This window comes from Hemibagrus wyckioides, linkage group LG19, assembly GCF_019097595.1.
Source record: "Hemibagrus wyckioides isolate EC202008001 linkage group LG19, SWU_Hwy_1.0, whole genome shotgun sequence".
Lineage (NCBI taxonomy): Eukaryota > Metazoa > Chordata > Actinopteri > Siluriformes > Bagridae > Hemibagrus > Hemibagrus wyckioides.
In genome coordinates this window covers 23804369-23831869 of record NC_080728.1, presented here as the reverse complement: position 1 = coordinate 23831869, position 27501 = coordinate 23804369, and the positions used below count along the sequence as shown (strand labels likewise).

The 27501-nt window shown below is 42.6% G+C and overlaps 1 protein-coding gene across 1 annotated transcript in view; it reads left to right on the top strand.

Moving 5' to 3' along the window:
• LOC131370091 (antigen WC1.1-like) overlaps positions 1 to 27501 on the top strand; it is a 251918-nt gene that overhangs the window by 5478 nt on the left and 218939 nt on the right. The window contains exon 6 of the mRNA XM_058417174.1: positions 17835 to 17843. Within this exon, the coding sequence (XP_058273157.1) occupies positions 17835 to 17843 (9 nt within the window). The remainder of the gene's footprint in view (positions 1 to 17834; positions 17844 to 27501) is intronic.

Sequence of the window (27501 nt, the reverse complement as noted above, 5' to 3'; positions counted from 1 at the left end):
CTAATTCCAGTGCATCAACAGTTCATCTCTCACCCTCTTTAAGATCAAGCACCCCATGGCAAGACGTTGACAGCATTGATAACAGTGGCGGACCGTCAGGGCCAGAAAGGCCTTCTCTGCTGACCTAAACAGCAGTGATCTGAATCACTGATTTGCATTTTAATAGATTTAAAATATTTTTCCATGAATGTATATTAAATTATTCCTGATAGTCTATTCTCTACATTTCATAGCTTTTCTCTCGGTTGGGCCTTCTTCCAGTAGTGTATATTTATGATAAGAGTATTTATCCAATCATATTTCAGCTAATGGCTGACATCATGTGCTGCCCAGCTGTTAGCTCTTCAGAATTAAAAGTGCAGGCGCCCGTGGCTTAAAATAAGTGGCAATGAAACTGTTCCAATAACCAATAAGATTTCGAGTTGGCATCACTGGGGCCATCTAGCAGGCATACGATTTTGAATTGATTCTTCAAAATAGTTGGTAAGATTTTTCAAGAACCATTTATGCTTTTGGGTTTTTGCACAAAACAAACAGTTGCCTTCATTCCAGATCCCCGGGGTGGACCGTGGTTTTTTTTGCTGCAGTGAAAGGAGACTTGTGAGACAGAATTGTGTTCATTTGTTTTTTTTTTCCTGTATGTAATGTAATGTTATTCATGTTCTCTATAAGAGCCTGTGACACAGCGCACTGTTATACAGTGTTTCTACATTCACTGCGTCTCATTTCGGATGCTGCGTCCTCCGGAGATTGCAGTTTGCTGCATTCCTCGTAAAGAATGTCTTTTTTGAGAAAAATAATCATAATAAAATTGACTATTCCTTGTGAGGTGTGAAATACCGTAGTCTAATTTCTTTTTTACTTTGTTATTTAATGGGTGATTAGTATCTATTGCCGTGGCGTCGTAATGATGGTATAGAGGTGGATTAATTCAGGAAGGACACCAGTGAAGGCCGAGGTGTGAAATGCACGGTCCACCACTAATTGATAATGCATGTATGTGTATTTAAAAATGTTCTGTAAAATACACAGTAATACTGTTTTCAGTGAATTATAACATTATATATTTGTTGGAGCTTCATGATTAATTGTTAAAAGATCACAATTTCGATTTAAACACCCATGCAATTTTATTAACACTTTATTATTATTTTATTAACACTGATGCCTACAGTAGTGATCAAAATGAATGTATTTTGACTGCGTTATGTATTATAATGTTTATCCTCTTATAACAGGAAATGGTGACAACTGACTGTTTTTGTCACTGAATCATTCATTCAAGAGATTCATTAATCAACACTGATTCATCCAAACGTCTTTATGAATGAGACACTGACTCCTTTGTTCACAATATTTGTTTTGCAAATATTCTTTTTTTTAATGAAGCAATGAAAATTTGGTCAGAACCTCACGTAATTACATGCTATTCATGATTCTCAGTTTAGCCAGAATCGTGCAGCTCTAATATTTTGTAATATATGTAAACCTAAATATGCCCACATTTATTTCTGTGGTGTACATTCCTGAAATGCTTTTGTGCACATTGCTCACTTATACAGGTACATCTCAAAAAATTAGAACATCATGAAAAAGGTCAGTATTTTTTGTCACTCAGTTCAAGTGAAACCCATATATTATATAAATTCATTACACATAGTGTGAAATATTTCAAGCCTTTATTTCTTGAAATTGTGATGATTATGGCTTACAGATAATGAAAACCCAAAATTCTGTTGTCGCAGTCTGTTACGCTCAACATTTATTTTATATATTTTAGAAATAGCTCTTTATTTTAGAACTTAAAATATTTTATTTTGTGTAATATTATGGTATTTTCAAGAAGAAATATTAAATGTTATAATTAAATCAGTTTACCTGAGCAGGTGACTCCAGCATCTTCTGCATGATTACAGTTATGTTTTCCCCACCCTGCTGACCCACAGTCCTTCAGTGTCGACTCTGATCCACTACAGTCCACTTCATCCATCCAGATTGGTCCTGATCCTGGTCCAAAGTGAGCAGCATACCGCACATTTACAGCCTCCCCACAGTGCAGCTCTCTACACACCACTGCAGCTTCTCTCATATCCCAGGCATCATCACACACTGTTCCCCACTGACCATCATGAAGAACCTCCACTCTCCCAGCACAGCGACTTCCACCATTCACCAACCTCACACTGTCTGAGAGAGAGAGAGAGAGAGAGAGAGATAGAGAGAGAGATGAAATTTCTGACATTTCCTGATTAAAACTCGTCCCTACTGTTAAAGTGAGAAGTGTGTGATGTTTTGGTGTGAATAATCAGTGTGAACTTACCAGCTGCTGTGAGTGTGAGTGTGGATGAGAGAAGAATAAAAGTCAGACAGATTTCCATCTCCCTCCTCACTGTACACGATGTGTTCACCTCCACTCACCCAGAGAGACTGAGAGAAGTGTATCTCCTCACTCAGCCCCCTACAGAGAGACAGACAGAGAGAGAGAGAGACAGCCAATCACACTCACTGTTACCTTATTAGAAAGATGAGAGGAAATCATCACACAGCCTCAATAACAAATCAGACGAGGCATCTTTCACTTTCTCCATATATATCAAAATAACGTCAGCGCTGATGAACAGAGCTCCGCCTCCTGTCTCTGAGGTGTGTGACTGATGAACAGAGCTCCGCCTCCTGTCTCTGAGGTGTGTGACTGATGAACAGAGCTCCGCCTCCTGTCTCTGAGGTGTGTGACTGATGAACAGAGCTCCGCCTCCCGTCTCTGAGGTGTGTGAGTGATGAACAGAGCTCCGCCTCCTGTCTCTGAGGTGTGTGAGTGATGAGAGTCGATCACATCACACACTGATTTCAGAGAGAGGAAACACTCGGCTGTCGTACAGCATTAATGCCTGACAGCTGCACAGAGCAGATACACACACTGATAAACCACACTGTAACTACATCAGCTAAACATCCCTTCTACACACACACACACACACACACACACACTCACACTCACACACACACACACACACACACACACACAAAGACACACAAATCTGATATTTATCTTACATATGCACACTGTACATACTATACTCTTTTGCAACACCATTTCAGTGTTGACCATTTTATCTACATATATTCATATTCTCTATCTTCTGTACATTATAGAGTCTACACATATATTTATTTATATTGTTTTATTTTTCACATATACTATATTGTACTATATATATATATATTTTGTTTTTGCTTTTATATTTTTACACTTTTATATTTGTTATATATACATACATAGACATATATTTGTATATGCATATCTGACAGTTGATTTTCAAGTTTACCATTTTAACTTTTTTTTCCCTATACTTCTTAACTATATCCCCTCTCTTTTCATGTCCACACATTTTCTTTTGTTACTCTTTCCTCTTTCATGTAGGACAGTCATAAAAAGCATTTCACTACATGTCGTACTGTGTATGATTTCGTATGTGACAAATAAAATTTGAATTTGATTTGAATTTGAATTATTTATCATTACATTATAGCATGATTTAAACTATTTTTAGACTTTTTAAATTGAGGTTTATAATTTTTTCACTAATAAGTTTTTTTTAAATACACAGACATGTACTCCGGGCTTCATGATTATAAACAATAATAATTGTAAAAATTAACTTTTCATTTATTTTTTATCATGAATATTAATATTTTTTTCATCCACTAGATGGCGTTAAAGCATTTCCAGAGTGAGATTTCTGTTTCATGAAATCTGTTTGTTCTCTTAACTGACCTGCTGAGGGCGCTGTTAGGATGCTGCTGCTAACCCTATTATTATTAGTAGTAGTACTAGTACTATTATTATTATTATTATTATTATTATTATTATTATTATTATTATTATTATTATTATCACCATCATCGATAAACTACTAAATAAAAAAACTTCTATAATGCTAAAAAGTATAGAAATTATAAAAAAATGAGTAACCCATTGTCAGTGTATGCTGATCCATAAAGATCCACAAATGGATTCTACCTCTCCCACGTCCAGCGAGTCCTTACACCCATACATATGAACCCATAAATAAAAACACAAACACAACTCCTGAATAGTGTTTATGTCTGGAGTGATGATGTGTGTAATTTCAGTATTAAGTCCTCATTATGCGCTTAACTCTGAATATGAGACATTATTTTCAAAATGAGGAAAATGTTTTCATTATATGAACTGAAGTGAATTTATGTGTGTTTCTGAGAATAGAATAGAATAGAATAGAATAGAATAGAATAGAATAGAATAGAATATTTATTGTCTTTGTACAAGTATAGTGACATTTGGTTTGCAATTCCCAGTAAATATGGAGCCTGCTGGTGACATCCACACTTAACCAAATCTAAGGAAAGGTACTTTGTTGTCATTGTATACAATACAACGAAATTTAATTTGTCTCTCAGACAGCTACAAGGACATTTAGACATAAAAACTGTGAAAGGAATTAAAATAAATAAATAAAAAATAAATAAAAAATAAGGATTAAGAATAAATAAAAAGAGTACAGTGTAAATATTTTCTGCTCTGCATTTGAGTATCAGATATTCTAGATCCGTGGAACAATGAGTCTCAGTCACTGTGGCATTAGTGCACCAGTCATTGTGAATGTAAACACAGAGAGCGCCCCCTATCTTCTTCCAGGAGTCCCTTGTTCGGTCGTCATGGTGATCTGAGTGACTGATAACTCAATATCCGTGTCGGGGATCATAATAAAAATAAGCTCAATAAAATATCCTCCATTTTGTGTGCAGGTGACCGTACATTATCAGGAAGATGCAGACAGAGAGGGTTTGTTCAGGTTGCTCCTTATCCTGGTCTGTATCCTAGAACATCAGCCTCTCTCTTGTTTCCTCTGTTTTACACTGCCTTCTCTGCCTGACACACTTGGAAGATGACAGAAAGAGGATTAAAGTTGTTTTATATAGCTGATATTTATATTATCAGAAATAATATAATCATGCTTTCACTGTACTGCTTGTGCATTTACATACATTAACCACATAACCAAGAAGACACTCACTTTGTCTCTCCTACATCCTGTTCCATAGTGATGACATCATCATTATCTTCCATCTAATGAACAGATAAAGAAATACAGTGGACAATTTTCCTATAACTGGATGACCCAAAATGTTTTATTCTTTTTTTACCACAGAAAGTTGGTACTGATTACAAAATAGTGAGATTTTAGTCAATTCCTGTTATCACTTATATCAGTAATAAACAGCCAGGATGTGATTGTGTCTTAACTCCTAAGGCTTTAGTGGACAGATGGATGGCTCTTAACTCCACCTGATTGTTGTGTAGCTCTGTGACACCACACCATGAGAGAGGCATCTGTGATGATTAATTCCACTGATGGCTACTGCTCCACAGTGGACACCTTTTCATAGGTAAGTGTCATCATGTAGCATCGTTTCAGGTAACACCACAGAGGATGCAATAAAGAATCAGAGTTACTAAATAGTCAGAAACCTTATTTCTATCTACCTGTAGACCTAAAAAAATAAAAAATCCCTCCTACCTTAACACACTCTTCCCAAACCCATTCTGAACCAATTCTCTCCTGTCCTCTAGTGCTGCTTGATTTGAACCACCATTTCTCAGGGTACAAGATAGACATGTATCGAGGTTCTTTTCTGCCCTGGCACCAACTGAACTTTATTCATCAATCTGGATTCACTGGATGTGTATAAATGAAGACTAAATCCCTATTTCTTCACCAAGTTCCAAATTGGCAGTGCAGCAGTAGCACACAGCAGCCACTCCAGTTCCAGAATGATGCTATTTATGTTTCTAGCTGAACTTTTTATAGTACATGGACACCAGAGGAAGTGGTGTTCATGTACATGACCGCCAAAGACTCATATAGTACAGAAATCATTCAACAGTCAACCTGTATGATGTTGTGCTGGAGAAGCGTCACAATCTCGGATTGCTGTGAAGACCAGGCAGATCCAGTCCTCAGCATTGCCTGATGCTGGTGGCCAGGAGAAGGGACATCTTAAGCAGTGCCTTTTTATTTAACATGGGAATTCACCACACTTTTCATTGTTGGAGTGTACATTCCCCCAAGCTTTAATGCTACAGAGACACTATGGGAACTCTATGGGGGTATTAGTGAGCTCCAGAATGCTCAACCGGATGGACTGTTTATTATCACTGGAGATTTCACCTGGCTTTGACAGTGATGGCTGCCTTCCAGATGCACTGAATGACTTCTACACTCGGTTTAAGGTCAGAAACAATGTGGCAGTGAGGAAGAATACCCCTCCTCTGAACTATTAGGTGCTCTGTCTAACCTTGGCCAATATGAGGGGGACTCTATGCAGAGTTAAGCTACGAAAGTCTGCTGGACCAGACAGCATTCCTGGCAGAGTGCTCAGGGAATGGGCAGAACAGTTGGTGGATGTCTTTACTTATATTTTCAACATTTCCCTAGGCAGCACCATGTTCCAACATGCCTAAAGTCCACCATCATCATAGTCCCATTGCACTCACACCCATCATTTTTAAGTGCTTCGAGAGGCTTGTCATGAAGCACATCAAGACCCTGCTGCCACATTCACTGGACCACTTGCAGTTTGCATATCACCCAAACTGCTCCACAGATGATGCCATTGCCACCACCCTTCACCTGGCCTTTACACACCTGGACAGAAAGGACACTTACATACTAATGCTGATCATAAACTTCACACAACCCTCATCCCTTAGCACCTGACTGAGAAGCTGAGTCTGCTGGGCCTGAATACGTCCCTCTGCAACTGGATCTGGGACTTCCTGACCGGGAGACCGCAGTCAGTACGGACTGGTAACAGAGTCACCAGCACCACCACACTGAGCACTAGAGCCCCTCAGAGCTGTGTGCTCTGTGCACTGCTATTTACTTTACTGTGTAGCAGTGTAAAGCTCAAACAACATCATCAAGTTCACTGATGACACGACCATGGTGGGTCTCATCTGCAAGATTCAATTCAAGATTCAATTCAAGATTCAAGAAGCTTTATTGTCATTTCAACCACATATAGCTGATGCAGTACATAGTGAAATGAAACACCGTTTCTCCAGGACCTGGTGCTACATAAACATACAACAACAAGTTCAGCACAAAACAACACCACAGAGCTAGGACAGAAGTTTGTCTTAGCCACGTAAAGTGCACAGTGTGCAGCTAGGTGCAAACAGAGCATAGACAAGACAGTGCAAAAGACAATAAATACAAGAAAGACAACACAAAAGAACACAGGACACTTAGCACCGAAAAGAAAGAAAAGAACGTGTAATGGAATGTAAGTGAAATAAAATAGATAAAGTGAAATGATGTAAAAATAAAAAAAGTATTGTGCAAAAATATTGTGCAAAAATACACAGCAGCGGTTGAGGTAGTGCAAATAGAATAAACATAAATATAACTATAGCAGCAGATGACAGGTAGAGGTAGTGCAGTAAGTAATGAACAATATAAATTATGTGTGTGTGTGTGTGTGTGCGTCCACACAGTCAAGAGAGAGTGTGTGTATCTGTTTGTGAGAGAGACAGAGAGTTAATATACAGTTCAGTACTGAGTGAGAGTGTGTGTGTGTGTGTGTGTGTGAGAGAGAGTGTAGAACAGTTCAGTCCCGGGTGTTGAGGAGCCTGATGGCTTGAGGAAAGAAACTGTTACACAGTCTGTTTGTGAGGCCCGAATGCTCCGGTACCTCTTTCCAGAAGGCAGGAGGGCGAAGAGTGTGTGTGAGGGGTGTGTGGGGTGTGTAAGAGTGTGTGTGAGGGGTGTGTGGGGTGTGTAAGAGTGTGTGTGAGGGGTGTGTGGGGTGTGTAAGAGTGTGTGTGAGGGGTGTGTGTAAGAGTGTGTGTGAGGGGTGTGTGGGGTGTGTAAGAGTGTGTGTGAGGGGTGTGTGGGGTGTGTAAGAGTGTGTGTGAGGGGTGTGTGGGGTGTGTAAGAGTGTGTGTGAGGGGTGTGTGGGGTGTGTAAGAGTGTGTGTGAGGGGTGTGTGGGGTGTGTAAGAGTGTGTGTGAGGGGTGTGTGTAAGAGTGTGTGTGAGGGGTGTGTGGGGTGTGTAAGAGTGTGTGTGAGGGGTGTGTGGGGTGTGTAAGAGTGTGTGTGAGGGGTGTGTAAGAGTGTGTGTGAGGGGGGTGTGGGGTGTGTAAGAGTGTGTGTGAGGGGTGTGTGGGATGTGTAAGAGTGTGTGTGAGGGGTGTGTAAGAGTGTGTGTGAGGGGTGTGTGGGATGTGTAAGAGTGTGTGTGAGGGGGGTGTGGGGTGTGTAAGAGTGTGTGTGAGGGGTGTGTGGGGTGTGTGTGTGGGGTGTGGGGTGTGTAAGAGTGTGTGTGTGGGGTGTGTAGGAGTGTGTGTGAGGGGTGTGTGTGATCATCCACAATGCTGTTAGCTTTGCGGATGCAGTGTGTGGTGTAAATGTCCGTGATATAGGGGAGGGAGACTCCAATGATCTTCTCAGCTGTCCTCACTATCCGCTGAAGGGTCTTGCGATCCGAGACGGTGCAGTTCCCAAACCAGGCAGTGATGCAGCTGCTCAGGACGCTCTCGATGGTCCCTCTGTAGAACACAGTTAGGATGGGGGAAGGGAGATGGGCTTTCCTCAGCCTCCTCAGGAAGTAGAGGCACTGCTGGGCTTTCTTGGTGATGGAGCTGGTGTTGAGTGACCAGGTGAAGTTCTCCGCGAGATGGACACCAAGGAATTTGGTGCTCTTGACGATCTCCACCGAGGATCCGTCGATGGACAGTGGAGAATGGTCACTCTGTGCTCTCCTGAAGTCAACAACCATCTCTTTGGTCTTGTCGACGTTCAGGGAGAGGTTGTTGGCTCTGCACCAGGCTGTTAGATGTTGCACCTCCTCTCTGTATGCTGACTCGTCGTTCTTGCTGATGAGACCCACCACGGTCGTGTCATCGGCGAACTTGATGATGTGGTTGGAGCTGTGCATTGCTGCACAGTCGTGAGTCAGCAGAGTGAACAGCAGTGGACTGAGCACACAGCCCTGAGGAGCTCCAGTGCTCAGTGTGGTGGTGCTGGAGATACTGCTCCCGATCTGGACTGACTGAGGTCTCCCAGTCAGGAAATCCAGGATCCAGTTGCAGAGAGAGGTGTTCAGGCCCAGGAGACTCAGCTTCTCAATCAGCTGCTGAGGGATGATTGTGTTGAATGCTGAACTGAAATCTATGAACAGCATTCGAACGTAGGAGTCCTTACAGTCCAGGTGTGTGAGGGCCAGATGGAGGGTTGTGGTGATGGCGTCGTCCGTGGAACAATTAGGATGATACGCAAACTGCAAGGGGTCCAGCAAGGGTGGTAGCTGTGACTTGATGTGCCTCATGACGAGCCTCTCGAAGCACTTCATCATGATTGGTGTGAGTGCGACGGGACGGTAGTCATTGAGGCAGGAAACCGTAGACATCTTTGGCACAGGGACGATGGTTGTTGTCTTGAGGCACGAAGGGATGATGGAGCTGCTCAGCGAGATGTTGAAGATGTCAGTGAAGACATCTGCTAGCTGCTCTGCACACTCCCTGAGAACTCTGCCAGGAATGTTGTCTGGTCCAGCAGACTTCTGTGGGTTAACTCTGCATAGAGTTCTCCTCATGTCAGCCGTGGTGAGACAGAGCACTGGGTCATTAGGAGGAGGGATGGTCTTCCTCGCTGTTGTGTTGTTCTGTGCCTCAAAAGGAGCGTAGAAGTCGTTCAGCGCATCTGGAAGGGAGGCATCACTGTCACAGACAGGTGAAGTTGTCCTGTAGTTGGTGATCGCCTGGATGCCCTGCCACATGCGCCGGGAGTCTCAGCTGTTCTGGAAGTGGCCGTGAATTCTCTGGGCATGTGCACGCTTCGCCTCTCTGATGGCTCGGGACAGTTTCAGCCTTGCTGTTTTTAAGGCCGCCCTGTCCCCTGATCTGGTCTCTCGACTTCAGGAGAGCACGCACTTTCGCAGTCATCCACGGCTTCTGGTTGGAGCGTGTTGTGATGGTTTTGGAGACGGTCACGTCATCGATGCATTTCCCGATGTAGCCGGAAACTGATGCCGTGTACTCCTCCAAGTCAATAGAGTCGCCGTTGGTTGCAGCCTCCCTAAACATGTCCCAGTCAGTGCACTCAAAACAGTCCTGAAGAGCAGAGATGGCTCCTGTTGGCCAAGTTTTAACCTGTTTCAGAACCGGTTTAGAGCGTCTGACGAGTGGTCTGTATGCTGGAATCAACATAACAGAGATGTGGTCTGAGTAGCCGAGGTGGGGGCGGGGCTCCGCACGATACGTGGCGGGAATGTTTGAATAAACAACATCCAGCGCGTTCGCCCCTCTCGTAGCAAAGTCCACATACTGATGGAATTTAGGGAGCACTGTTCTGAAATTTGCATGATTGAAATCTCCGGCGATGATAAACAGTCCGTCAGGGTGAGCATTCTGCAGCTCGCTAATAGCTCCGTACAGCTCACACAGAGCCTCCTTAGCATTAGCGCTGGGTGGAATGTACACTCCGATAATGAAAGCAGTGGTGAATTCCCGGGGTAAATAAAAAGGTCTGCATCTAACAGTCACAAACTCCACTAGCGAAGAGCAGTAGTTAGACACAAGCACAGAGTCTTTACACCATTCCGTGTTGATGTAAACACACACACCGCCACCGCGAGTCTTACCGCTCAGAGCTGCATTCCTGTCGGCACGAAACACGGTTAGCCCGGCTAGCTGAATGGCAGCGTCCGGAACTCTGTCGCTGAGCCACGTCTCCGTGAAAACAAAGACACAGCAGTCTCCGAACTCACGCCGTGTAGTTCACTGGAGTCGGATGTAGTCCAGTTTATTATCCAGTGAGCAGACGTTGGACAAGATGATGGAAGGGAGTGCCGGCCGGCTAGGGTTGGTTGTTAGCCTAGCACGGACACCCGCCCGTTTACCGCGCTTCCACTTCCTTGAACAACGCTTGCGACGTCCTCTCTCCCGGCCACCGGCATCAGGCGACAACGAGGACTGAAGGCCTTGACTTCACAGCAAGCCGAGTACGCGAAGTTTGCAGAGTACTTCATCATGCAAGTTAGTAACTGCATGATTTCTTTACCGTAATATCGTCTGGCGGTCGTATACATGAACACTTTTAATTTAGCGCTAAAACAAAAAGAAAGCACCATTTTGGTTCCGGAGTGGCCGCTGCATGCTACTGCTGTGCCGCCATCTTGGATACCAAGCGCGATGAGTCAGCATACAGAAAGAAGGTGCAACAGCTAACAACCCGGTGTAGAGCCAACAACCTTTCTCTGAACATCAACAAAACTAAAGAGATGGTTTTTGACTTCATCTCCCACCCCCTATCCTGACCACATTTCACAAAGGTACCACCGAGAGCATCTGGAGCAGCTGCATCAATGCCTGGTTTAGGAATTGCACCATCTCGGTTTGCAAAACCCTACAGCAGATAGATGATAGAAGAGAAGGCTCAGTTCAATGCTGTTTTTGTTTTTGCTGCCATCAACTGCTGCCACTGTATGTTTACTTATGTTTACAAGAAACCTCTTATTGTCCACATCTGCTTAGTTGCACAATGGTCAATTACAATCTCCACACTGGTCGGTGTTATTTTATGTCCTGTGTTTATGTTATTGTAATGTACTTTATGTGGCTAGGACAACTTTCTTTTCAGTCCTTAGCATTGTGCTATCTTATTTAGCACCAGGGTCCTGGAGACATGTTTCCTTTCATTATGTACTGTATAAGATATATATATGGTGGAAATTACAATAAAAGCTTATTGACTTGAGTTGAAGCATTTCAGTTAAAAGCTGCTACAAAGATAACTTAATCAACATGTCAACAATCTACTATAAAAGAATTTAATCATCAACCATGAATGTTAATAATAATAACAATAATATAAAACACTAGGTTTCTGAAACTTATTGATATGCTAACTACAAGTTAACCTCAAGTGGGTTAAAGGGCAAATAACTTCATTTAAATTAAGAGTTTTATTTAAATCAGTGAAAAAGAGGAAATGATTTAAGAGCTAGTGTGATATGAGCCATACTTCTGTTTAAGAGATTCTCTCAGCATCTTTCTGACCATCTTTCTGACAATACTAATTATACTGTAGGGTCAGCAAAATAGGAAAACACTGCATTAATCAAGTCCAGCTGACTTAAACTGTTTTGAAGTCAGTATAAAAATGTTGTAGAAATGATAGGATGCTGTTCTGCAGATGTTCTTGATTGATTTTCTCAGCCTTCGATTCTATGTCAATTTGGAAGGGTTTTCTCTAAGCCTTCTTTTCATGCAACAGGACCTCCATCTGATCTTGTATAATTTCAGGGAATTAACAAACATTTTCTGATTAATTTCATTTGTGAAATAAAAAAAGGGGCTGCTGGAGTTGTACTTATCATAGATCAGCTCTGACTGACCTCAAAAACATAAGAGGATTTTAATACGACACTGTCATTATAAATATTTAGAAAAGGGTCAAGTATAACAAATATTGTATTCGAACAAATACACATACCTGATTTGGTGGTGGTGGTGGTGGTGGAGGAGGAGGGGGTGGTGGTGGAGGGTGTAGCAGTGGACATGGTGGATATGTCTGTATTCACAGAGAGAAAAACACTTTCTATCACACAATAAAAATAAAGTGTCCCCGAATAAGGTTTATGACATGCTGATCAGTGTTTTACAGTTTAGGGTCTGAGCTTTCAATCAAACATCTAAGATTCTAAATAAAAGTTATCAAGTCTTATCACTGAGACAGAAAGCTGAAAAGTTAGCACACCCCTCTGACCTGCACAGGTGACTCCAGCATGACAGCAGTCAGTGTGGTTCTTCAGGGAATGATGACAGTCCCACAGGTGAATCTCATCCCCTCGACACTTCACTCTGTTCATCCAGATAGTCCCTTCACCAGAACCCAACCAAACATTCCTATCAGCACTCAGCGCCGACCCACAGCCCAGCTGTCTGCACACCACCTGAGCGTTCCTGATGTTCCACCGATCATCACAAACGGAGCCCCACGTAGAGTTATGATACACCTCCAACCTCCCAGAGCAGCTTCCCTTTCCTCCACTCAGCCTGAGAGACCAGTGCTCTACATCACACACATCACACAAGAGGAAACACACCAACACTGAATAACAGCTCCAGTCACACAGCTCACTACAACACCATGATCATCTCACCTTATATTATACTCAACATGGTCTAGTTTAACATAAACCTTACAGTCAATATCACAATGTTTAGATTGTTGTGTTCTACAAAAGAATATCAACCAATAATATACCAACTTTATTAAAATTCAGATGTTTATGTTAAAGTGCTTAACATGAATTAATTTTTTTGTAAATACCTAAAGTAAAATATTCTGTCATAAACAAATACAAATTCAAGGAACTACTGTACCAAAACCTTTATATATCCTTACTTGAGCAGTGTTTCTGAGGGGGGATTGAAGAGCACTTTTCTTGTATCTGTAGAGACGTTTCATCTTCTGCCATAATAAGAGGCATTCATTAGTAAAATATTTCACATGCACTTTTAGATCTCTCAGAGCATGCAGACATTTGGTATAACTGTTTTGTGAAATTAATTTTTTTTATGTCTGTAACATGTTTGAGCACTTTTCATAAATAAACATTTACAGAAACATATAAAACCAGAAGAGATCTGATCTGATTGCACCTGTGCAGGTAATACGAGCCACTTCATCATGATTATCACATCTGTTCTGTCCCCAGGGTGAAGATGGACACTGCCACAGATTAGAGTCGTGTTTCCTACATTTCAGTTCATCCAGCCAATTAGGAGCAGATTTTACTCGTGCTTCAGTGTTTGACAGACTGCCTCGTCTTCCACAGTTCAGCTCTCGACACACCATGTTTACCGTCTCATCATCCATCTGATTGTAACACACATTACCCCAGGTTCCATTGTAGAACACTTCCAGATTCCCCTCACAGCCCTCTGAGAGTCGGATCTCTTTAAACTCTGGAGAGAGAAGAATGACTGAGAGTGAGACTAAATTTATTTTATAAATAATTGTTGATGTTGTAGAGACTATCATTAATCTAGCCATGGGGTCACAGTCCACTATCATTAATCTACTTACAAAATTGCACAATTATAAGGTTAATAAATCTCTGGTGCTTTATTTTGTAAACATTATGTTTGTGACACATTTCATTAACCATTAACCACAGTGTTGTTTCACCCTTTCTAACTGTCAGAGACACTGAGAATCACCTGGGTACCTTTGTGTGGGCGTGTGCACACATTAAAAAAAACTTCAACAAAGTCACAAAGTGACCTAAACACCAGGGATCAAAAATACTGAGAAATTGTACTCAAGTAAAAGTATACACTATAATAAACTTATCTGTTTAAAAGAATCTGGATAAAAAATACTGCATTCTCAAATGAAAGCAAAAAAAAACTGATTTAATTGTATTCATGTGCATGATTAATATTACATAATTTCATCATTAAGTAATTAGAAGTAGAGTTTTCTGTAAGTAACCAATATTTGCCACTAACATAGAATCTGATTTGCTGCTTAGTTAAAAGTCTTACTACTAGTCTTATCTGGCATTGGTTTAAAATAACAGACTTAAACATCAGCAGTTAACAGTAACAAAGTAGCTGTAAAAATAACCTGGAATTCATGCATTCTAGGGAGGTAAAGAATATACCTCATTTCTTTTAAACATTTTATTGAGGTAGGGCCATGGGCACATGTTCTCAAGTTCCATACCACAGTGTGGTGGATTCTACGTCTTCACACACCAATGGCTCTTCAGTCATGATAAACTCCTGAATTCAATTAAAATCAATTGTATTTTATTTAATTCAATTAAATTTTTTTGTTAAATTGGCTTTTAACAATGGACATTGTTTTAGACTGAAGGTATTTTATACATTTTGGAGGCTACAAGTTTGATTTGGTTTCCTTCATTAGTTTTTAGTCTTGTCATCTACCTAAACTACCTGCACTGTCTATATATTAGTTGTCCATAAAGGTTCTGTGACAGGACCCTGTGCGAATCTATTTTGAGAAAGTTATGGTCAAATGCATCAATAACCAGGATACAGTTCCTGGAGTACTAGCATTCCTACAAGGGCTGCTATACAGTGGAAAGTATCCTGACCGCTTCTTTTCTCTGCACCTGTCTGATCCATCCTGATGTCCTACTTCTGGTTGGAGTCTTATAACTTGTTGGTGCTCACTGTTACTGAGGATGGCCCCCTGTGAACTACCTGGAGATACAGTATATGGGACTGGTGTGGATAGAACCACTTGGAGACTGGTGACTTTGAACTGCGTCTGCCTCTGGCTGGGTTATTAGAGGTAAACTTTAAAAATAAAACTTTTTAAAAAAACACTATTTATAATAAACGACTGTTGGATAAAGCATCCCCAATAAAATACGAACACGTGTAGACACTGATACACAATTATGCACAACATATAACTTATATACATGGAAATAAAACATATACATCAGTCAATCAATCAACATTTATTTGTATAGCACCTTACAACAACCTAAATTGAACCAAAGTGCTTTACAGCATTAAAAAGGAGATTAAAACAATGTCTATGTAAAATGAAATTGAAACAAAATTACAATGAGATATACAAAACACAGAAAATGATTATAAGCCAAAAGCCATTTTAAATAAGTGAGTCTTGAGTTTGGCTTTAAACAGAGGCAGGTCAGTAATAGTATGCAACTCATAAGGAATTGTGTTCCAGAGTTTAGGACCGGTCACTGCAAAGGAGCCATCACCCCACTGTCTGTATCTCGACCGAGGGACCTCTAGTACGTTATGGTCAGCAGAACGTAAAGCTCTACTTTGTTGGTAAAAGCTTTCTGTCTCACACAAGTAAGAAGGTGCCAGGCCATTGATTGAACTAAAAACAAACAGCAGAAGTTTAAACTGTATCCGGAACTGTACCGGAAGCCAGTGGAGGGAATACAGGGTTGGTGTGATATGATCATATTTACGAGTATTAGCCAGCATACGAGCCGCAGCATTCTGTACAAGTTGCAGGTGAAGCAGACGAGCTTGACTGACTCCAACATAAAGAGCGTTGCAGTAGTCTAGCCGGGAACTAATAAAAGCATGAATGGCTTTCTCTAGATCACTCCGACTCAGAAAGGGCTTGATCTACGCGAGGAGGCGAAGATGGAAAAATTCTGCCTTGACAACAGAGTCGATGTGTTTGACCAAATTTTTGACTGCTTGGCTAAAATGAGAGGCTGGAGAATCAAGACCAGCAGCAACAAAACTGGGAAGGTTGGGGGTGCCACTCTGTTTTATTCTCGTTCACACAGAGACAATTCTGTAACAGCCAGAGTTTGTCATACAAACATCTGTGGATGGATTCAAGAGCATCAGAAGAATTTGGCACAACTGCCAGATAGATTTGTAAATCATCTGCATAGAGATGAAACCAAACATTGCGCTTTGAAATAATCAACCCTAATGGCAACATGTACAAAGAAAATAGAACAGGGCCCAAAATGGAACCCTGTGGAACACCAGAGGTCAAAGGGGCTGGGGAGGAGGATAGATCACCAATCATAACAGAGAAAGTCCTATTTGATAAATATGACCTAAACCATTGCAGTATGGGACCTTGAAGGCCATCTTGTTGTGCCAGGTGTGTAAGAAGAATCGAGTGGTCAACAGTATCAAATGCAGCAGTGAAGTTCAACATCACAAGCTGCACAGGTTTTGTTTAGAATCAAGGGACAAGAGAATATACATATCTAACAGGTTTATTGTCAGTCATCACACTGTACCTGAGCAGACGACTCCTACGTCCTCATGGTGTCCACATTCACCCTCTTCACACAGCTGAAATCTGCAGTTCCACAGGGACGTCTCGTTCCCCTCACACTCCACCTCATTCAGCCATATGGACCCAGTTCCAGGACCAAACCAGGCTGGTATGTGGGTACTGAGGGCCACTCCACACTGCAGCTGTCTGCACACCACCTGGGCATCCTCAATATCCCACGAGTCATCACACACTGTCCCCCACGAGCCGCTGTGGAAAACCTCCAGCCTTCCTGCACAGTCTCCCCCAGAACCAACCAACCTGATGGAGCGGGGGTCTTTATTACACACACACACACACACACACACACAAACACACACAGACACACGCACACACTGCGGGGTCACAACATCACGTGACATTTTTTTTACAAGCTGTGACCTTGGACAAGAACTTCTCAGGAGTAAAGAACAAAAAAAAAAGAACTTTTGCCTTTTTCTTGAAGTAAATATATATGGGTCAAAATTGACCGGTAACACCATAGATGTTACTATAATTAATATTATTAAAATAAAAATAAAATAAAACAAATTTATTTTAGAAATGTGTTCTAATACCTCTCAGTAATAGTCAGGTAAAATAACAACCTTTATTAATTTATATAATTCTCATGAGGTTCATTTTACCTTTTTTTTTTCAGTTGAAAATGACAGGTATGCTGTGAAAAGAAAGGCCCAGGGGGGCACAACAAAATTCTTAAAACAAATCTATTCATGGATCAGGAAGTCTAACAAGGTAAGCAAGAGGTAGAAAACAAATTGGATGCTAAATCATTGTTTTGATTGTATTTTATGGCTGGTTTAAGACACGGGTCAAAACCGACCCGTTAACATAAGGGATGGTAACAGAAAGCTAACACAAGAGGAAGGTTAAAGCGCTGGTTTTGTACATGTCTGCTCATCTGTAGGTGTTTACCTGAGCAGGTGATGTAGAGCTGTTCCCCAGAGCTGCAGTTGACAGGTTCAGCTTGTGGCCTGCTGCAGTTCCCCAGATGAGCTTCACTCCCAGAGCAGCTGAAACCCGTTACACACATGTGTTTGTGTTCAGTGGTGGATGGAGAGGAGCGGTAGTTCAGCACAGAGCCACAGCCCAGCTGTCTGCAGAGCACAGACGCCTCAGACAGACTCCACGAGTCCAGGAGAACTCTCCTCCAGTCCTGCCTGAAATAAATCTCCACCTCCCCCTGACACTCTCTCCCTCCAGACAACCGCACTCGCCCCTCATGAAACACCATGGATGATCCTGAAGCAGAAGAACATCATTTAAATATTCTAATGAACTCTGACTTTATTCAGTAACGTGGTGTACGTGATGTTAATATCTCACCATTACAGATGACTCCAGCGTCGTGTTTATGAGAGCATGCAGCTCGACTCCATGATGAGACGCCACATCGTGATAGGTGTGTCTCCTTCCCCTGACAATCAAACACATCAGCCCAGATGTGGCCACTCCCATTCCCAAACCAGTCCACCTCCACCACAGCCACAGCACTCCCACAATCCAGCTGTGCACACAGAACATCTGCAGCTCTCATATCCCAGCCTACATCACAAACTGTGCCCCACTCACCGAGGTACTGGAGCTCCACTCGACCAGAACAGGAGTCCGGTCCGTTCACCAGCCGCGCCTCTGGGTGACCTGAACAAACAGCCGAGAGCTCAGTGAAAGAGGAACATTAACACAGGAACCTTAAAGTTTGATGGACAGCTATGTGGTCTCTATTTAAACAGAAGTTATATCATGATACTTAACCAGAACATATTAATCCCACATTGTTGTCATGGGAACAGTCTGAGTGTTTGAGTGAAGATAATGTTGGACAGAAATAAATCACAGATTCGTTGCCTCTACACTGAAGCTCCTCTGTCCACACCTGGCCCTCCCCTCGTCCAAAAGCAGCTGATCCCAGAACCTCCACAGGAATCCCACAGTCCAACTCTCGACACACAACCTCTGCATCCTGCTGGTCAAAGTCAGCATCACACACTGTGGACCAGGAACCTCCATGAAACACCTCCACTCTCCCAGAGCATCGGTGAGGACCAGCAGTGAGTCTCAAACTCTGACCTGTGTTTTATTTATTTATTTAAATATTGTGTAAATTTTCAACAAGACAGAATATCAAGAAATCTTTTAAATGTTATAAAATATTGTTTTAAAATGTTTAAATAAAATCATAATTTTAATAAAATTTATTTCATGCTATAATTCAAATCCATCAATTCTTCTTCTTCTTTCGGCTTTACCCTTCAGGGGTCGCCACAGCGACTCATCTCTCTCCACCTATCCCTATCTTATGCATCCTCAACACTTACACCCACTAGCTTCATATCCTCATTTATTACATCCATATACCTCCTCTTTGGCCTTCCTCTTTTCCTCCTGCCTGGCAGCTCCATGTCCAACATTCTCCTACCAATATACTCGCGCTCCCTCCTCTGGACATGTCCAAACCATCTTAACCTGGCCTCTCTAACTTTGTCCCTCAAACATCCAATATGTATGTATCTGATGTACTCATTCCTAATCCTGTCCAACCTTGTCACTCCCAAAGAGAGTAGCTCTGCTACCTCCAGCTCTGACTCCTGTCTCTGTCTCAGTGACACTGTCTCTAAACCATACAGCAAGGCTGGTCTCACCACTGTCCTGTACACCTTCCCCTTGATTCTCGCTGAAATTTTTCTATCACACAGAACTCCCAACACCTTTCTCCACCCATTCCAACCTGCCTGCACTCGCTTCTTTACCTCTTTCCCACACTCTCCATTACTCTGGACTGTTGACGCCAAGTACTTAAACTCCTGTACCTTCTTCACTTCTTCATCCTGTAATCTTACTGTTCCACTTCCCTCCCTGTCATTCACACACATGTACTCAGTCTTACTACCACTGAGTTTCATTCCTCTTCTCTCCAGCGCAAACCTCCACCTCTCCAGGTTTACCTCCACCTGCTCCCTGCTCTCACTACAGATCACAATGTCATCTGCAAACATCACTGTCCAAGGAGACTCCTGTCTGACCTCCCCTGACAACTGGTCCATCACCATAGCAAACAGGAAGGGGCTCAGAGCCGATCCCTGATGCAGTCCCACCTCCACTCTGAACTCCTCTGTCTGCCCTACAGCACACCTCACCACTGTCCTGCTCCTCTCATACATGTCCTGCACCACTCTGACATACTTCTCTGCTACTCCTGACTTCCTCATACAGTACCACAGCTCTTCTCTTGGCACCCTGTCATACACTTTCTCCAAGTCTACAAACACACAGTGCAGCTCTCTCTGACCATCCCTATACTTCTCCATCAACATTCTCAGAGCAAAAATTGCATCTGTTGTGCTCTTTCTGGGCATGAAGCCAAACTGCTGCTCACAAATTTCCACTACCTTCCTTAACCTAGCTTCCACTACTCTTTCCCATAGCTTCATTGTATGGTTCATCAACTTTATCCCCCTATAGTTGCTGCAACTCTGCACATCACCCTTATTCTTAAAGATAGGCACTAATACACTTCTTCTCCATTCCTCAGGCATCTTCTCACTCTCTAAAACCCTGTTAAACAGTCTAGTTAAAAATTCCACTGCTGCCTCTCCTAGACACTTCCAGACCTCCACTGGGATGTCGTCAGGACCATCTGCCTTTCCACTTTTCATCCTCTTCAAAGCCTTCCTGACTTCATCCTTTCTAATCTTATCTACTTCCTGTTCCACAGAGTTCACCCCTTCTATTCTTTCTTCCCTCTCATTTTCCTCATTCATGAGCTCTTCAAAGTACTCCTTCCATCTCCTCCGTACACTCTCCTCACTTGTGAGCACCTTTCCATCTCTATCCTTAATAACTCTAACTTGCTGCACATCCTTCCCATCTCGATCCCTCTGCCTAGCTAAAATGTACAAGTCCTTCTCTCCTTCTCTAGTGTATAACCTAGTGTACAACTCATCAAACGCCTTCTGCTTGGCCTTAGACACCTCACTCTTCACTCTGTGCTGTAACTCCTTGTATTCCTGTCTATTCTCTTCAGTCTTGTCCATGTCCCACTTCTTCTTGGCTAACCTCTTCCTCTGAATACTATCCTGAACTTCCTCATTCCACCACCATGTCTCCTTATCTTCTTTCCTCCTTCCAGATGACACACCCAGCACCTTTCTTCCTGTCTCCCTGATCACTTCTGCTGTATTTTCCCAGTCATCTGGCAGCACTACCTGACCACCCAGAGCCTGCCTCAACTTCTGTCTAAATTCCTCACAACATTCCTCCTTTTTCAGCTTCCACCACTTGGTTTTCTTTTCCATCTCTATCTTTGACCTTTGCTTACAGACCATCAAATTAATCCTACACACCACCATCCTATGCTGTCTGGCTACACTCTCTCCCACTACCACTTTACAGTCACTAATCTCTTTCAGATTGCCTCTTCTACATAGGATGTAGTCTACCTGTGTGCTCCTACCTCCACTCTTGTAAGTCACTCTATGCTCCTCCCTCTTCTGAAAATAAGTGTTAACCACAGCCATGTCCATCCTCTTAGCAAAGTCCACTACCATCTGTCCTTCAAGGTTCCTTTCCTTAACTCCAAACTTGCCCCTCACCTCCTCATCACCTGTCATCACCCCTCACCAACATGTCCATTAAAATCTGCTCCTATCACCACTCTCTCTCCTGTGGGAATACTCTCTATCACCTCATCTAATTCACTCCAGAATCTCTCTTTCTCCTCTAACTCACAACCTACCTGTGGGGCATAACCACTAACAACATTCAACATCACCCCTTCAACCTCTAACTTCAGACTCATCACCCTGTCTGACACTCTCTCCACCTCCAGAACATTCCTCACAAACTCCTCCTTCAGGACCACACCTACCCCATTTCTCTTACTATCCACACCATAATAAAACAGCTTGAAATCTGCTCCTATACTATGAGCCTTGGTACCCTTCCACCTTGTCTCCTGTACACACAGTATATCCACCTTCCGTCTCTCCATCATATCAGCCAGCTCTCTACCTTTCCCTGTCATAGTACCAACATTCAGAGTTCCTATTCTCAGTCCTACACTCTTACCTTACACTACTTACACACTCTCCTTCCTCCTCTACTTCTTTGATCAACAGTAGCCCAATTTCCACCAGCACCCTGTAGGTCAACGGCGCCGATGGCGGTCGTTGTTAACCCGGGCCTCGACCGATCCGGTATGAAATTTAGAGTACTGACGATTCGCATGGTTAAATTTGGCAATGTTTTACACCAGATGCCCTTCCTGACGCAACCCTCTCTATTTATCCGGGCTTGGGACCGGCACAGAAGTCACTGGACTGTGACCCCATGGCTAGATTTCAAATCCATCAATTCAATCATAATAATAACATAACGAATTCCAGTGTTTGTTCTAAATACAGAAGTTTACCTGAGCAGGTAACTCCAGCATCATTACCATGATTACAGTAACGCTCCCCTCTCCCCGCTGACCCACAGTCCTTCAGTGTCCACTCTGATCCTCTACAGTTCACACCAACCATCCAGATTGGACCTGATCCTGGTCCAAAGTGACCATATTGTGGTGCGTTTACAGCCTCCCCACAGCGCAGCTCTCTACACACCACTGCAGCATCGACCTCATCCCAGTTAATACCACACACTGTTCCCCACTGACCATCCTGAAGAACCTCCACTCTCCCAGCACAGCGACTTCCACCATTCACCAACCTCACACTGTCTGAGAGAGAGAGAGAGAGAGAGAGACACACACACAATACATCATGTCTAAACTCTAAACATTAATCTGGAGCTGATTGTATAAGTGACGCCTCAGAACAAACCCTGAGGATGATGTGTGTACGCTCATGTACAGCTTTTTAAATCTTAAATCTTTTTAAATCTAAAAATCTAAAATAGATTTTTTCTATAAAAATCAAACACTTTCACTGTTTATAAAGTTACAATCAGTCCAGGAAAATTTCTGACATTTCCTGATTAAAACTCGTCCCTACTGTTAAAGTGAGAAGTGTGTGATGTTTTGGTGTGAATAATCAGTGTGAACTTACCAGCTGCTGTGAGTGTGAGTGTGGATGAGAGAAGAATAAAAGTCAGACAGATTTCCATCTCCCTCCTCACTGTACACGATGTGTTCACCTCCACTCACCCAGAGAGACCGAGAGAAGTGTATCTCCTCACTCAGCCCCCTACAGAGAGACAGACAGAGAGAGACAGAGAGAGAGAGAAAGAGAGAGAGACAGAGACAGACAGCCAATGACACTCCCTGTTACCTTATTAGAAAGACGAGAGGAAATCATCACACAGCCTCAATAACAAATCAGATGAGGCATCTTTCACTTTCTCCATATATATCAAAATAACGTCAGTGCTGATGAACAGAGTTCCGCCTCCCGTCTCTGAGGTGTGTGACTGATGAACAGAGCTCCGCCTCCTGTCTCTGAGGTGTGTGACTGATGAACAGAGCTCCGCCTCCCGTCTCTGAGGTGTGTGACTGATGAACAGAGCTCCACCTCCTGTCTCTGAGGCGTGTGAGTGATGAGAGTCGATCACATCACACACTGATTTCAGAGAGAGGAAACACTCGGCTGTCGTACAGCATTAATGCCTGACAGCTGCACAGAGCAGATACACACACTGATAAACCACACTGTAACTACATCAGCTAAACATCCCTTCTACACACACATGTACACACACACAATTTTTATCATTACATTATAACATTATTTAAACCATTTTTAGACTTTTTAAATTGATGTTTTAAATTTATTTATGAGCATTTAATTATTTTAAGTGTAAACACACCCACTCACCCACACACACACACACACACCTCTAATGTTGTTGATTTTTTGGCTGCTTCCTGTTCAGTGTCACCACAGCAGATCATCCAGTGTACATATTTGATTTGGCACATGCTTTATGCTGGATGCTCTTCCAGATACAACCCCTTATTTTATCCAAGCTTGGGAACAGCTGAGTTAACCCCTCAGTGGCTGGGTGAGGTCAGGGTATCAAAACTGGTTGAGAAAATTACAAATATGACTAATAATAGATGTGATAAAAACACACAAATATAACCCATAAATAAAAATACAAACACAACTCCTGAATAGTGTTTATGTCTGGAGTAACAATATGTGTAATTTCAGTGTTAAGTCCTCATTATGTTATATTAAGTCCTTAAATCTGAATATGAGACATTATTTTTAAAATGAGGAAAATGTTTTCATTATGTGAACTGAAGTGAATTAATTTGCATGTTCCTGAGAATAGAATAGAATCTTTATTGTCTTTGTACAAGTACAGTGACATTTAGTTTGCAATTCTGAGTAAAAAATATTTCAGAAAATCCACAAAATTGTAAATAAAATATGAAGCAGTAGTGCAGTAGAAGCCTGTGTGCAGGATATCACGTGAACAGTAGATCTGTTGGTTGTGCCACACATCTGTACCTAAGGTCTCTCACATAGGAACACAACAGAGAAGCTAAGGGGCTGTTTTCTGTGGCCAAGTTCACCCAAGTTCGGTGAATTCTAGCAACAGTGCCCACAGTGACAATGTATGGTCCTCCAAAAACCTGTACTGGCACCCATTATCCCGCTGCCAGTGACTGAGGTCCCATTCGAGCAGGTGGGTATGGATTTTGTTGGGTCGCTGTCAAAGTCAGTCCAGGGTCACAAGTACATCCTTGTGATAGTGGAGTATGCTACCAGGTACCCCGAGATGGTCCCAGTTTGGAAGGCCACCTCCTAGAAAATTGCGAAGGAACCGATACTCCTCTTTAGCCAAGTGGCGATACCAAAAGACATCCTCACAGACCAAGCTATGCCTTTAACATCCTGACTCATGGTGAATCTGAGTTGTATGTTGCAGGTCAAACACCACCCCCAGACCGACAGGCTGGTGGAGTGGGTGAACCAGTCGCTGAAAAGGATGCTGCACCAGGTGGTAGATGAAGAAGGAAGCAACTGGGACCTCCTCCTACCCTACATCTTCTTCACCATCCTAGAGGTGCCCCAGGCATTCAGGGGATTCACTCCTTTCAGACTACTGTTTGGGTGGTGACCTCGTACAGGACGCTTCCTAAAAGTTTCTCGGCCACTGGCAAGGCCTGTAAATGGTAGTGGAACAAATGAAGCCCATGAACTACCAACTGCAACATACAGGTACTGTAGCAGCAGACAACCAACTGTACCACATCAACCTGTTGAAAAAATGGTTAGAGTCTGTGCCTGTTGTGTCTGCTCTCATTGCCTGTAATGCAGATACGTCAGAGCATACTTTGGTGAGGAGAGGGGCTGATTTCAATCCCTACCAGAATCAGGACCTGATGGAGCTGGTGGACCAGTATGCCGATGTTTTCTCCATTACTCCCAGGCTTACACACTTGGTCCACTATGAGATCAAGACCCCACCGGGAGTGGTGGTCAAGCAGTGGCCTTATCAGGTACTGGAAGCCCAAAAAAGAGCTATTGAGGAGAAGATGGAAAGGATGCCCCAGGACGGCATCATCAAGGGTTAGTCACGGAGCATGTCCCCCTCCAGTGGGGTAAACACAGATATTTAAAGATATTTAAAGTTTACTGAAGTGGCAGTTTCTACACTGTGTATTTGATGACACAATGCAAAATGACATCGTACACATGTAAAAAACGTCACTACACACAAACCAATAAACAAACTTATTCACAGTGTGTGTGTTTAATTTATACTGCTTTCTAAAACAAATCCCAAAACAGAACCACACCATCCACATGGGGGGTATAGCTCGACAGAGAAAGACAGAGAGAGAAAGAGAAAGATATTAAGTATGATTCTGATCATGTGATGTTTAAGACAATGTAGATTATGTGTAAAGTGCAGGCAGGGACTCCAGCAAGACTAGCTATGACAGCATAAGTAAAAGGGAGAGCCAGAAGGTGACAGACATGAAGGCTTCCCGGGACTTAAAGCATCCAACCACTTCACAGTCAGCAAACCTGAGCGATTTGCGAGGGTGGTAAGGCAACAGCATCCAAACATCCCAGTACACCAAACACTCTATGACCATGAACCTTCAGATCTGCTCCTTTACCTTAGAAAACTACATTATAAGCTTGACTAAACAAATGTGTCTTCAGCCTATACTTAAACATTGAGACTGTGTCTGAATCACAAACACTAATTGGAAGGCTGTTCCATAACTGTGGAGCTTTGTAAGAGAAAGTTCCGCCCCCTGCTGTAGCCTTTGCTACTTGAGGTACTACCAAATAATCTGCACCTTTTGATCAGAGTAGGTGTGGAGGATCATAAAAGACTAAAAGATCGCTCAGGTACTGTGGCGCGAGACCACATCCTGCTTTCCTAATAAGCTTTTTGAGGCTGTTGGCATCAGCCCTCTTCACCCTGCTACCCTAGCACACTACAGTGTAGATGACAAAGCTGGCTACCACTGAATGGTAGAACATATGCAGCATGGTTCTGCAGACATTAAAGGACCTGATTATCCTGAGGAAGTACAGGCAACTCTGACCTTTCTTTAACAGTGCATCAGTGTTTTTGGTCCATTCCAGCTTGTTGTCTATGTAGACACCAAGATACTTATAGTTGTCCACAATGTCCACCTCAGTGCCCATGAGGCTGATTGAGCTAGGGTGAGTCCTCTGCTTCCTATAATCCACCACTAGCTCTTTTGTCTTTGAGACATTAAGTTGCAAATGATTTTGTCCACACTACTCCACAAAGCTGTCCACCACACTCCTGTACTCAGCCTCCTGGCCTTTCCTAATACAGCCTACAATGGCAGAGTCATCAGAGAACTTCTGCAGATGGCAGGACTGTGATCAGTGTCTGAAGTCTAGTGTGTAGAGTGTGAACAGAAAGGGAGACAGGACTGTCCCCTGAGGGGCCCCTGTGCTGCTCACTATGATGTCTGAGATGGTGTTCTGCAGCCTCACATACTGTGGTCAGCCTGTGAGGTAGTTGATGACCTCTTCATGACATGTGAGGTCAGAGCCACTGGTGTGTAGTCACTTTGTTTCCTTGGTTGTTTTTTTTTTGGGCACAGGAACCAGGCATGTTGTTTTTCACAGGGCAGGTACAGTGAGCAGTGCAGGTCACATAGTGTTGAAAGCACTGGAGACGTAAAAAAAAACATGACTCTCAGTTTTACCTGCCTCCTCAAAGTGGGTGTAAGTGTAGCCGGGTTAATAATTACAAAGCAATTTATTTGAACTTCTGAAAAACTTTTTTTGTTTTTTTGTATGTTTTATATTTATTGTATTTTGTCTTATAAGACGAGATGTACATAGTTATACCATGAGGAACCGTGTATGCAGAGTTTGTATCAGGTAGAGCACATATTAGCGACACACATGATGCCTCGTGCTGCACAGTGGCACATTAGATTTACTTTTGCCACCATTGAGGTTGGATGTGTTGTCTCTCACTCTGCTAATGTGAGTACAGTAAGAGTTCTAAAAGTTTAATAACAAGTTAATGTGCTAATTAAACGTTTAAATGTAAAGCTCTGATGTCGTGAGCAGAGTGAAGGGGAGAGGTGGTTGTGATGTGCACAAATTTATATGTGTTCTGTGTTTCTGCAGGTATGTTATATGTTCATTTCATTATATATATTGGTAAATGT